Raw genomic sequence first — 14,903 nt, 5'->3', positions numbered from 1 at the left:
ACCATTGATAATATTTTTACATTACATATTCTATTCGAACTTTTGAGAATGAAGAAGAAAAAACTTTATTGTATGTTTGTAGATTTCGAAAAAGCGTTTGATAACGTATGGCGAAAAGCATTGTGGTTTAAACTATTATACCATAATATTTGTGGCAAAATGTTTAATATTATTTTCAATATGTACAGTCATATTAAGTCAAGAATTGTTTACAATAATGAAACCTCTACTTTTTTTCATTGTGAAAACGGAGTGAGGCAAGGTGAAAATATGTCAGCCTTCTTATTCTCTATGTACCTTAATGATTTGCATGACTTTTTAAATGAGTCTAATGTACAAGGTTTACCAACTATTACTGACATGTTAGAAAATAAGTTAGATATATTTTTCAAATTATTTGCTATATTATATGCAGACGACACTGTACTGTTAGCTGAATCTCCCGAGGAATTGCAAAGAGAGATAGATTGCTTTCATACTTATTGCATAAAATGGAACCTGAAAATGAATATCGATAAATCTAAAATAATAATATTTAGCAAACGTAGGCAGAAAGAAAACGTGCAGATAAAATATAACGATAAATTTATTGAAGTTGTTACTGATTTTAACTACTTGGGAATAGTATTTAGCAGGATCTTTTAAAATTGCAATACAGAAATTAGCCGAAAAAGCTACAAAAGCATTATATGAAGTGTTAAAAAAGGGGAGATTTCATAACCTATCAGTACAGTGTCAACTAGATTTATTTGACAAAATTGTCCAACCTATACTGTTATATGGATGTGAAGTCTGGGGCTTTTCAAATATTGCAATTATAGAAAGAATTCATCTCAAATTTTGTAAACTTCTACTCCATTTAAAACAATCAACTCCAGATTTCATGATATATGGTGAACTTGGTCGATACCCACTTGAAATTCAAATTAAAACACGCATTATTTCTTATTGGTCAAGAATACTTACCGGAAAGGATACAAAAATTGCAAAGTTAATATATGATCTAGGAATTTGTATGAATCACGAAATTGGGGGGAAAATCCCTTGGTATGAAAATATCAAACATATTCTAAATAATTGCGGTTTATCTAATATATGGATTAATCAAACTATACATAACTCACAATGGCTAAAGGCAAAAATAAAACTCACGTTGGTAGACCAATTCAAACAAAATTGGCAATCTATTCTACAATCATCCCCAAAAGCTCTAAATTATAGAATTTATAAGGAAGAGTTAAAATTTGAACATTATTTTGATACATTATCAAAAAAAGAGGCAATTCCATTTTGTAGATTTCGAACATGTAATCACCATCTACCCATTGAAAGTGGACGTTGGGCAAATATTCCCAGGCATGAAAGATTCTGTGCTCATTGTGATAAGTGTGAAATAGGAGATGAATTTCACTACATACTTAGTTGTAACTCGTTGCAGCAAGAACGCAAGCAACGCTTATCAAATATAAATATAAAAATAAAAAATGCTATTAGTTTTAAATTTATAATGGCAAGTACAAAACACTGTTCTTTGAGGAAATTATGTGCTTTTATTAGAAAAATAAATAAAAAATGCTCCCCAGGTTAGAACCCCCATACTTCACATTTGTATTAACGAGTCAGAGTTGTATATGGTTTTTTTTTCTCTCTCTCTCTCGCTTACGCATGCATTGTTAATTATTAAGAAATACCACATATTGTATTATTATAATCTCTGTGTACCATTGTGCAATGGTGTTGAGATTGAAATAAATGAATGAATAACAGGACAATGATACTCCAACGAGTCCTGCACTTTATTGGAAGAAGAAGACAACTAGCTGACACGTACATGTACTCGATCAAATTTTATCATTATCTTCTTGAAAGAACATTAGGCCTAAAATCTATCAATAAAATTCATAAAACATTTTTATTTCCTCCTCTTTATAAATAATCGACCAGTTTTTAATTTCTACCTTATGCATTTGTATGCTTAAAATTTTTACGGATTCTAAAGAACAAAAATATATTTTTATGGCTTTTTCCCTTCATCAATTCACTTTAACTTACCCAAGCTCTTACAGATTGTCCCCTCAACCGAGATTAACGTATACATATATTTTCTAACTCTTTTTGTTTTCTGTTCAAATGACTATGTCTTGCACATTTTGTTCTACATTTTTAACTTCCTTTCCAAGTCAAAGTTTTCTGATCCGCTAGGCCGCTTCGCTTTTCACAAAGTGTGTGAGTAGCAGAGCAGATCAGAAACCCTTGACTTAGGCAGATGTCTCAATAGTAACTTCCATTTTTTTAAAACCTGGTTTTGTTTTTGTCTGTTTTGGGGGTTTTTTTCAGGCACATAGCATCTTTTTTTAAAGTGGGGGGGGGGGGGGGGCAGGCTCATCCAAAAAATGACGTGACAAGCCATAAAAAAGGGGGAAAATGCAAAATGTTACTTTCCAGAATTATGAAAATCCTAAACCGGGGGGGGGGGGGGGGAGGGAGGGGAGGGAAGTACACCTTTAACTTCTATTTCACTGTTCATTTTTTTTTTTTTAATTAAATACTATTATTTTCCCTTATATTCTGCATAGGAGATTGTCTTGCCCAGAATTTCTGTAAGTGAAGTATATTTATCTTTTTTTAAACAGCATTCTTTATATGTCTCCACTGCGTTTGAATAAACTTTCCTCGTCAGAAGTAAATAATTTAGTGTATGCATTATAGGAAATAAACATTGAATTTAAGTAAAGTTCTTTTTTCAAAAACATCTCATCTTTGACAATTAATTATACTCAATTTTAGCTGGTTTTCCCTCTGCATTTCCTTATAGAATTGGTATATGGAAAATAAAACTTGTCCCTGAATTATGCGATCGATGTTAAAAAAAGAAGGAAGATAATTTATATAGGCGATAGAAAGAAGAAGAAAACTGACATAATTTCAAAAAAGGTAATGCATAGCTTGATGCTGTATCATCATTCACTCAATTGAATTTTAAAGTCAAAATATTTGGTCAACAAGCGTCTTTTCTTTTATTTGTTTCTATTATTATTCTATTACACTGTACGCATTAACTTATTTCCTTCTTTTACTATGTTTACGTTTACGCATGAGATTTTGGTACACACATTTTACCAATGAAATTTTAAGCGTTTTCTTTTCGTGAAGTTTCCATGAAGTCGCGGTTAATCCGGTAGGATGTTACTCAGCTCTCTACTATTTAAATAAAATTAACCCAACTTTCACGAACGTACCTTGTAATCGATTTGTATTGAAAAATGTAAATTGTAATGTAAAAGTTCATAAAAATTCATATGGTGAATTCAGGGGAATGCTCAATTGAAATTTTAACTCCAAAACGAAACAAGTTAAACAAGTTGTATTTAAGTCGGACAATAAAACGGCACAGTCATTCCAATGAAACCGATCAGTCTTGGAGTTCCGAGACGACAACTCAACGTGCGGAGATTCCAGCACGGACAGTCCGATATAATTCTGTACACAAAATCGACACTTATACGTGTGGAAATCCAACACAGTTAGTCCAATATCACACACTCCACTAACGTGCGGGGTTCCATGCAGCAATTTAAAACTTTTAATGTAACATGTAATACATATTACATTCAAGTTTTGTAATTGAAAAAAAAATTAAGATTGTAATAGATAGTTTTGATTTCTTTGAATTACAAAACTTTAAGGTAATATACCTAAGTTGATCAGTATCATGACAGTTTTTCCGGCCTTTATACAAGTGAGTATCTAACATTAACTTGTACTGATTTGTCCCCATGTTCCCTTTAATTCGCCAGTGGCACTCTGTGTATGTGTAAAAATAAATTAATTAACGATATAAATACATTGATTATGTAGACTAAATATACAGTATTTACAAGTAATTAAAACTTTTACAAAAGAGTAAAAATAACCAAATTCGCAAGGGGGTGGGGGGGGTGGGGGGGGGTCACAGAGGTGTGCAGGTGCGGCAGTGTTGGAGGATCCTGTGCTTAAAACGGCAAATATTCCGCAAAAAATATTCAATAATCAATGCATTTTCACATTTAATCAGGGACGTATATATATAAATATTATACATAACATTTGTTTCATTTAATAAGATATAGCTAAGTTAGATATAAATAAGAATTTATCAATTTATTCAGTTATACCTTTAATGTGTTAAGTTTGTTAATTTCAATTTTTTTGTTTTACTTCAAACTGTTTTACTGGCTTTGAAAAAAAAAAAAATTGCTGACCAGCTCGATTTTTACATGCTTTTTAAATGCATGTATGTACTGGCCGAGATCGATATGATCCGCGCAACCTTAATTAAAACAGCTAATTCAACAATTTGCATGTACGGTAGCGGGTTACTATACACTATTTCTATATTTAGAACATTAAATTGATTATTTTAAATCTATGTACAATGCATAGGTAATTTAAATACCTATATGAACTACAAGTTTCATCATGCAATAAACTAATTGAAACGCGTATTGCAGGTGCTTTCCATACATAGAATGGTAAAAGTCCGAGAAGTACCACACGGACGGAAATGGGCTGAAAAGAACAACTGCAAAAAATAAAATTAAAAAATCCTTTCTTTACTATATAAAGATGTCTTATCAAATAAAATGTTTTGAAAAGATATAGAATCAAATTTTAATTTCAATGTTCTCCCATCTATAGGGTTGCTACAAGCTAAAACATGAATTAACCAATCGAAAAGTTGTATATTTCTAAAGGTATCCAATGGGTGTACAGCGGTAAGAATTTGAACACCCCCGCAGTGAATATGGTGAGAACAAGCATCAGTATGTTGTGAAAACAGGCAGCGACGCACGGGCATCATATGCAGTGGTTTCACAATAGAAAACAATTGAAAGTTTATGCATACTCATCTTGAAACAATGGCTTTAACCAACAGACCACAGACGGTAAGATATTTGCAGCAGAATGCAATTTTGAGGTGGTGTAAACATTTGCCGACATGTTTTGTACTTCAGCACGACATTCCCGGGTTCTTATTTCAGTTAAAAATATGAACTAGACATATGCATTCATTTTGCGAATCAAATTGCTTTCATTAATTATTACTTTAATGTTTTTATAACCTTTTTATACATTCATGAGGGTTTTTTAAATGTTTTTCCGAAGTAAAACGTTGAAGTATAGCAGGATTAGACATGTTCTTAAAAGAATGTATGAAATGGGGGTTTTAAAAACAATCTTGAGATAGTCATAGACTTTTTTCCTTTAAACAATATGCATGTAACAGAAGAAAAACAGGGAAATTAATGCGATATTTGATGTTTATTATTACACATAATACTTTTTCAAGAAATTAGGTTTAAGAGATATGGAGGTGATTAGTCATTAGTGAAAGTATAGAATCAGCACATGTAATTTTATTACATTCAGTATTGTCATGCTTGAAATTGTAATTGACTGAAAATTATAATAGTGTGTTCTCATTTTGGTAGGCACGTCAACCACTTGGCAGCACACAGATTCTCATCAACAAAGAAAATCCTGATGGAGCATTACTCGCCAAAACAGAACTACAGCGGCCAGCGTCGCACATGGGAACCAGGTCTGCTCTCGGAACAATCGACAATATTGGACACAAAGTCTCAGCTATAACGATAGACCCTAGCAAAAAGACCAATGCAATCAAAAAGGAAATCCTACAGCAACAGCAGATTGTCACCAGACAGAAACTGTGCAAAGCTAAAGCAACCTCCTCCTTAAAAGATCTTGTGGAAACCGAGACAAAATCAGTAAGTTGTATGCATGACAGATTAAATTCTTTTTTCAAGTGGATTGCACATTAATTTTTTAAAAATTTAATGCAAATAAAAATTTTAAAACCTTGTACAACAGGAACCTTCAATAGAAGCTGTGAAAAATGTTACAAAGACAGATATCCTCCTCGGACACCCCGAGTCTATGGACATTAGTGAGGATAAACCTGAGGCATTTTCTAAGGCTCTACTCAAAGTGGAAGATATTGACGAAAATGACAAAGACAATCCCCAACTTGTCAGTGAATATGTCAACGATATTTATCAGTATATGAAAGAATTAGAGGTAGGTTTTTATTTCTTTTCTTTGCTTACTATTTCTAAAGTTGCTTAAAATATGAACTACTGTTAAAGAAAAGTTGTTTGGAAGTTCTAGAATGTGCAAGCTTTGTTTAAACTGAATTATTTTTTGGAATCTACACATAGAATGGTCACTATTATTGAAGTGAATCTTTAGAATCAGTAGCGTATGAAGATGAGTTTTAAGGCTCACATTTGATCTTTATTTCAGAAAAAGTATCCAGTGAAATCAAAATTCCTAGAAGGATATGAAATAACTGGAAAAATGCGAGCTATTTTGATTGACTGGTTGTGCCAAGTTCATCACAGATTTCACCTGCTACAAGAAACTCTCTACCTAACTGTTTCGATCATTGATCGTTTTCTTCAGGTATTTAAGAATTTACATGCACAAATAAGTGTAAAGCAAATGTAGTTAATGCAAGTGATTTTAACACACAATATTAATGTCATATTAAAAAGAAAATGACATTTTTAATATTCAAGCTTGTATAAAATGCATAAGATTTCTCAGAACTATTACACATTTCCATTCTTCAAATGGATACAAGGTTGCTGTTAATATTTTTTAGATGTACCCAGTGCCTCGTAACAAGCTCCAGTTGGTCGGGGTGACAGCCATGCTTATTGCTTCCAAATATGAAGAAATGTATGCTCCAGAGGTTGCTGACTTTGTGTACATCACAGACAATGCATACCAGAAAAAAGACATCAGGGAAATGGAAGCCCTGATCCTCAGAACACTGGACTTTGGCATGGGAAAACCTCTGTGTTTACACTTCCTCAGACGCAACTCAAAAGCTGGAGGGGTGAGAATATTATCTTAATTTTTTTTTATTTTAATTTTGAAATGTCAATTGAAGTTAATCATTTTAGTGAGAAGTGGTTTTTGAACTTCCAAGTAAAGATTCATTTGAAAATTCCTACCAGGTTGATGCCAGCAAGCACACAATGGCCAAGTATTTGATGGAACTGACAATCATCGAGTACGATATGGTGCAATATTACCCCTCAGAAATAGCAGCTGCTGCCCTTTGTCTTTCAATGAAGTTATTAGACGGAACAAAATGGGTAAGATTTGATGCAAGTTTAACTTGCCACTAATATTGAGGCAAAATCTCTTGAATTCTTGTTTGCTACTTTGTTTTATTAAACTGGATGTCATTTTGTAATGCTGAGTAACGATTGATTGTAGACGGACACATTAGAGCACTACAGTTCCTACTCGGAGGAGGACTTGTCCCCGCTAATGAAAAAGTTGTGTAGTCTAGTCATCAAAGCAGAGACGTACAAATTGACAGTAAGTACTTTTTTATTTAGAATTAGAATGACAAAAATTGTTTTCTTGGGGGCATTATGAGATGAATTTCCATTAAGACAAGTGAGGTATCAATGGTTCCCCAGTGGTTCTATTGAATGGATACTCTTAGTACAATACTTAAGTTCTCCTAATCAAAGCCGATCAGATATCTACATGTCTAAGTTTAAAAAATAGAAAAATATTTAAATTCTTCTCTCTAAAACATTGTACTGTTGATTATGGTTTCATTTGTAATTAAGCAGCATGGATTATGAATAAATTTGTTAAATTTTCAGGCTGTTCGAACAAAATATGCCTCTTCAAAGTTTATGAAAATCAGCTCTTGTTCGGAACTGAAAGGACAGGTGGTGAAAGAACTGGCATCTCAGAATGATCTATGAACAAGTCGTAGAGGTTTTAATCAACAGGCTGTGATTTGTGTGTTGTCATGGTGATTGAAGTGGAACTGTTGTGGAGCAGTGGATGAAATCTGTGTGTGATCCCCTCAGTGGTGGATAAATCTAAATGTGTCATTATGTGTCACTCCATATGGAGTGCTGTGTATGCGAATATCATTGTTCATATCATATCAGGATCTTTTATCTGAAACCCCTTTTTATATCAGAAGTTTTTTTTATTTTTTGAGACCCATTTCTTTTTATCATTATCTTGAAGCATACAAGTTCAGTTGATACTTGGAAACATTTTTTTCATTTCAACTTTTGATTTCTGCATTTGAAGTTTTCGCTGTAAAAAGATCTCTGTACTTCATCATGTTAGACTGTTCCATAGACTGTAACCATTCCTCCATTAATTTATTAAGAGAGCATGAATGAATGATGTATGAAAGAATAGTTAACTCAGAAATCATGATATTATTGTTTACAAAACAAGGGATAACATTTATTTTTCACATGACTTCATTCTTTTCTTTTCTTTTTATTTTACACCTGACCGAGTTTCCCATTCCCTTGTTTTGTCAACAGAAAAATGCAAAAAAAAAAAAAAAGTAACTGTAGGTGCTGAATTGTTAAATCATGATAAAATCTGTTGGATTATTTTTATTCAGTTTTTCAATTAAGATAGATAATGCTAGATTTTCTGTACCAAAATCTGAAAAATTGGTGAAAATTAAATTTTAGGAATAAATTTTAAGGCTTTACAAAATTTTTGTGTATATTTAAAGGACACTTGTTGAATATTTTATACTTTTGTTCACTACCTATACTACTACTAAACTAACATTGTTAATTGTTAAAATCATTGTCCAATGCAGCCATTTGCATCAGATAAAGATATTCAGCATGTGTCCTTTAAGTATATATTTGTTTTTACATGACCTATTTGATAATTTTTACTTTTATCCATGTATTTTGTAGATATGAAATAAAGGAAATAAAATTAGCAGTTGTCTTTCTTGTAACATGTTAATATTAATAGAAATCATTTTACCCCACACTAGAAGTTTCTGGGGTTTCTTTTAACTGTATGTTGTTCTGGTTGTTAATTTTATTGTCTGCAGAGCTCTTCTTAAACCTATGCTCAGAATTTTAAGAAACTTTGTAGGTTATAAGAAAACAAATGTGCATTATATTGGGAAATTCCATTATCATTTTTCTTTGAAATTTGGCCCTTTTAAACCAGGAATTCAAACCAGTTTATTAAAGCTGACATGAATTCATAAAAGCATTTGGTTGCCATATTAGTTTCGATCGCTCCTCTACTGCCACTGGGGTATATATACCGGTTGAGAAAGTTACGGTCGGTTGCTTTCCGATCAAGGCATTCACGTTGCACGGACTTCTAAATGCATGAACTACACATTGTAGTAAAATGTAGTAATAAAGAAAACAACAATCAATGAAATACAATATTTATTCATTCTTTGAAAGGATGGCCAAGGTATCCGTATTATTTTGCACAAACAGTGCTGCCTTACTTCGCATGCACATCGAACACGTGTCGTTTATTCAGAGTGCATAACGCCTGCATCTTCTTGAAAACCCCGGCGACACTACATCGAACACAGTAGCTAAATGATAATAAATCCAAGAAAGTAACAACGTTTCCATCCGATCCTACAAAAACGCTCCGTTTCTAAAATTCAAGCGATAATTGACATTGCTCGATCTGCCACAGTGTGTGGTTTGTGCATGTGCGATGTAATACATTGGAAAACGGTCTACAGTTATCGAGGAATTTTCGAAGTATCTGCGCCTGGATTTCAGTCTGTCTTGTTTCGTCGTTTATTGGATATATCTTGCCAGTGCATTAGTTGTCATATTATTTTTGTTCAAAACGCGTTTTTACAATTCTTTTCGTCCAAGGTAACGTGTTCGGGTGTATGAAATTCTTGAATGCGGTGAAGCATGGATAGTGCCCTCGGCCTTATATCTGTATATAGGGGGTGTGTAGCGATGAGCAGAACAATAGAAATCTAATATGGCGGTAGTCAGAGATAAAAGGGAAATAATGCGTATTTATGAATTCATGTCAGCTTTAATGAAACAATTTATCAGTGCATTTGAATGAGAGCAAGTTAAAGCTGCATTTTAAAAAAAATATTTTTTAAACAATTTTCCGTTGTATGATAGTTGAGCGTTGCCATTGTGCTTCAATAACGTTATGAAAAGTGAAGCTTTGTAGAAGTACGTTATAAGAAATAAAAGAAAAAGCAAAAATCGTACGCCTTTGAAATTTTACACACCGGATAATGTTACCATTGAATGAATCCATTGTATCTATATAGGATATCTATATTGTTTGATTTTATATTGACTTTATCCAAAGAGTTGAAATGGTGTATATATTCGTGAGGCTTGCACAAGGCTTTTCTTTTATCCCCGCACAAAGGATGTTTAAACGACAAACATACACGAAATCTTACATTTGATAAAAAAAGTACATTTTCTTACATATATATAAACTAAGATGAACATATTTAACCCTAAATGTTTATAATAAATTACTTATTTTTTAATCTTCTAAACTTTGCAGCATGGTCCCATGCGCTTTCGATGCAAGCGCTACTGACGTTACCGTGTGTCAAACGTGTTTATAAGTGGTCGTTATCCACTTGATTAAAAAAAATTACCAATACTATCGTAAAGGTTAATATAAAGAAAATAATAATCTTTGACTTCAATGAAAACAAAGGCACAAAAATTTAAGAATCCCCCCCCCCCCCCGGGGTGATTAAAACACCCTCTCACCAAAGTAGAAATTACATACAGCCTCCGCTTATCAAACTTGTTTAAAAACACACACAAATATTGCCCATTCTTATAAATCAATAATAAAAATGAATAATCTGTCTTTTAAAAAATGTATTTATAGAGTGGAAACTTCACCCATCACACCTAAAATTTGTAATTTTGGACAGTAAATGGGCAAAATTTAGGCATACAATTGAATCCTATTTGCCTGTCATGCTTACATAATGAAAACGTAGTACTGATTTGCGTCATTGAATCTATATTAAATGTGTATAAAAATTTAGTCAGGTTAAAAAAGAATATTCTGACTACATTTGAGCACAGTTCGCTTTGATTGCTTCAAGTGAGGGACATTTACCGCCTTATGCGCCCTTTTCTAGCATTGCTTTTACTATTCTTTATTTTGTGTGTAGCCAAATCTTGTTGGTTTTTTTTTTAGCAAACTTTATACAAATGTAGATATGGGTATGATCATATGATAAACATCTTTAGCTTGAAAGTTTTGAATATCAAATGGAGTACCCAAATTGATATTCTTTGTTTTGTCGAAATTTTATTGAATTTTATAGATATATTTATGGAAACCTCAATGTATCAAACTAACTGCAATAGGATAACGGAAATTGACATATTCCCTTGTCATTGTAACAACTATGATAGATTAGTTTAGTTAGATCGCAAGAACACCACGTAAAAGACGATGTCTGGTGTATGTTGAACTCCCTTGCACAAAAGATGGCACCGGAGCCTGTAAATTCGATCAATAAGACGTTTGATAAGGAATGCGGTCAGTGTACCTAATAGAAGTACCACATTTCTTATACGTAAGACGTTTCAGAAAGTATGGTTTCAACAACATTTTGGGGGGGAGGGGGGGGGTAAATATAAATAGTAGAACTGTTTTGTCAGAATAACACACGCAGAAAATGTTAGTGGTTAAACAGATTCAACAAGGGGGTTGTTTTGAAAGTCTACGTCTTTATTAAATTTTTTTGTTAGTATACCCCTTTGAGCATTCATTAATTTGTCTGTCCGTCCGTCATTCCATCTGTTTGTCCGTGACGTTAGTTTTTAAAACTCTACATAAAAGATAATTAAGAGAAACAATTTTTAGCTCACCGAGACGAAGTCAGGGGGAGCTTATGCTATACCCTCGGCGTCGGTGTCGGCGTCGGCGTCCGGACCTGGTTAAAGTTTTTGTTGCAGGTCCTGTATCTAAGCTATTACTTGTCATATCTTCACCAAACTTGCATGGATGATGCATCTGGACCTACTTATGGACTTGAAAGACTTCGATGCTGAATCTGAGTCCTAAATTTCAGATGCTGGAGGAGGTTAAGGTTGTTGGACCAGGTTAAAGTTTTTATTGCAGGTGCCCTTTGATAGCAATATCTAAGTTACTGCAGGTCCGTACTTCACCAAACTTGCATGGATGGTGTGTCTTATGATACTGATGCACCAGACAGGCTTGAGTGCTGAATCTGAGCTATAGGTTTCGGATGCTGGAGGAGGTTAAGGTTTTTGGAGCAAGTTAAAGTTTTTGTTGCAGGTGCCCTTTGATAGCAATATCTAAGTTACTGCTGGTCCGTACTTCACCAAACTTGCATTGATGGTGTGTCTTATGATACTGATGCACCAGACAGGCTTGGGTGCTGAATCTGAGCTATAGGTTACAGATGCTGAAGGAGGTTAAGGTTTTTAGAGCTGGTTAAAGTTTTTGTTGCAGGTGCCCTCTGATGATTATATCTTAGTTACTACTTGTCCTAACTTCACCAGACTTCCATGGATGGTGCGTATTATGATACTGATGCACCAGACAGGCTTGGGTGCTGAATCTGAGCCATAGGTTTTGGATGCTGGGGGAGGTTATGGTTTTTAGAGCTGGTTAAAGTTTTTGAAACAGGTGCCCTCTGATGATCATATCTTAGTTATTACTTGTCCTAACTACACCAGACTTCCATGGATGGTGCGTTTTATTATACTGATGCACCTGACGGGCTTGAATGCTGAGTCTGAGCCATAGGTTTCAGATGCTGGATATGGTTTAGTTTTTTGGAACAGGGGACATGTTTAATAGATAATAGTACTATTTTAAACTTGCATAGTTGATTAAACTGTAATATGAATGAATCACATAGGAAGCTTCAGATGCAGAGCTTGATCTCCATTATCAAGGATGCTAAAAAATATATCTTAGTTATTACTGGTCCTAACTTCACCAAACTTGAAAGGATGGTGTGTTTTATGATACAGATGCACCTGACAGGCATGGATGTTGAATCTTAGCCATATTAGGTTGCGGATGCTGGAGCAGGTTAAGGTTTTAATTGCTAGTGCCCTCTGATGATAAAATCTTAGTTATTACTTGTCTGAACTTCACCAAACTTGCATGGAGATGCGTCTTATGTATACTGATGCACCTGACAGGCTTGAATGCTGAATCTGAGCCATAGGTTTCGGATGCTGGATGAGGTTTAGTTTTTTTGGAACAGGTCACATGTTTTATAGATGATAGCTTACATAGTTGATTTAACTACATGTATATTATAAATGAAACACAGAGGTTGTTTCAGATGCAGAGCCTGATCCTCATGCAAGGATGCTAAAGAAATCTCCCACCTCACTCAAACCTGCTCAATAGATAGATGTGTTTGTTGATAAATGATATAACATGATTCCTATGATATAGTATTGTATGGTATGAAACAATATTGTTTAATATGATACAATATAATATCATATGTAATATAATAAAAAGTGATATGATATGATATGATATGATATTAAATCATTTTTTTTATATTTTATGTTATGATATTGTAACATGATATCGTTATGTATAGTATTGTATATTATGATACAATATTGTATATTATATTGTATTATTAATTTATATTAATATATTATTGTATCATATGATACAATATGTATAATATAATGTTGTATTATATATTTTACTTTATCACATAATATTGTATCATTTGTAATGATACAATGTTGTATCAAATTATATTGTATCATATGATACAATATCATATTATGTTTCAAAATTGATACAGTATCATACAATATCATACTATATTATACAATATAATATCATATTTTTCAATGTTATGATGTATTATGTAATATGATATTGTAATATAATACTTTGTTGTTTTATATATTATGATATTGTATTATGTGATCAAATACAATAACATATAACACAATACAATATCATACCATACTTTACAATATCATATCTCATCATTGTTTATTATGGTATTTTATTGTATTATATAATACATGTTGTAAATATGATAGGATGCAATATTTATATTATTGTATTGATTAACATATGAACATATGATTATCATACAATTTTTTAACAGATGATATACGATATTGTGTCAAAACAGAATCCATGAATATCCAAGATCATAAAGTATGATTTTCATTTAATATGATAAAGGTGGTCTCATAAAGGTGAAGTCTCATAAGGGTGATGTCTCGTCTCGGTGAGCTTTGTAATCTGTGATTTCCTATGTTTGTTCATGTGAAAAGGTCAAGGTCATAAATCGATGGGGGTCATTGTAAAGGTCAGCGTCAAATGCTTTCATCAAAATACTGTATAGATATTTGTTAAAAAAAAAATAGACTGTAAAAAACAAACCACAAAGGTGTTGTTTTTTCGGGGGGGGGGGGGGGGGGGTAGGACCGTTCTGTGATGATACAAATTCAAATTGTTACACTTTCTCATATAGAGTTATCATTCATTGACCCTCTAGCTAGAAAAAATTTCTTGTTTACATGTTTCTGTGTTAGTAAAATAAAGACTATCTAAAAAACAATATATTTACATCCACTAAGTATTTTTCCAATTTTTCTTACGATTGTAAGAACGCTAGAGCGGGTTATGTATTATATCCAATACTAGCTACTTTCATACTCGCATGATGCACCAAGAAGGCATAATTAATAAATGTATCGTATATGGTATGCATACTCAAAGTTGTGCAAACCGTTGCGTACTTGGTATAAGAATCAAAAAATTATACATGTAACAATTTGATTGCAGTATACTCGAATTCCTTGTCTAATATTATATGTTTGATATGTGATTTTTTTGTATGCCTGTTGTTTACCTGTATGTGTTTTAACTATCCAATTGTCATCTTTCTATGCCGGAATGTTTAGATAACTATTTTGAATCTTCATAATTTTTGTTTTGTATTATAAATAAATTGCTGTATACTAGGGTTGATCCAAAAGTAAAGTCACACAATGCACCGCGCTTCTCATGGACGCTGTATT

General features: G+C 32.9%; 1 protein-coding gene across 1 annotated transcript; it reads left to right on the top strand.

Annotated features, from left to right (window-relative positions):
* The first annotated feature begins 4,748 nt into the window (after window positions 1–4,748).
* LOC128177950 (G2/mitotic-specific cyclin-B-like) lies at window positions 4,749–8,796 on the top strand. The gene is made up of 8 exons (XM_052844883.1): window positions 4,749–4,925; window positions 5,472–5,768; window positions 5,872–6,078; window positions 6,304–6,462; window positions 6,665–6,901; window positions 7,023–7,163; window positions 7,288–7,392; window positions 7,689–8,796. Exons 1-8 carry the CDS (start codon window positions 4,878–4,880, stop codon window positions 7,791–7,793), a joined length of 1,299 nt encoding a protein of 432 aa, XP_052700843.1. The 5' UTR covers window positions 4,749–4,877; the 3' UTR covers window positions 7,794–8,796.
* Window positions 8,797–14,903: the final 6,107 nt, after the last annotated feature.

Source organism: Crassostrea angulata, chromosome 3, assembly GCF_025612915.1.
Source record: "Crassostrea angulata isolate pt1a10 chromosome 3, ASM2561291v2, whole genome shotgun sequence".
Classification (NCBI taxonomy): Eukaryota; Metazoa; Mollusca; class Bivalvia; order Ostreida; family Ostreidae; genus Magallana; species Magallana angulata.
The sequence above is the reverse complement of the archived record's forward strand: the minus strand, read 5'-3'. Positions and strand labels throughout refer to the sequence as shown.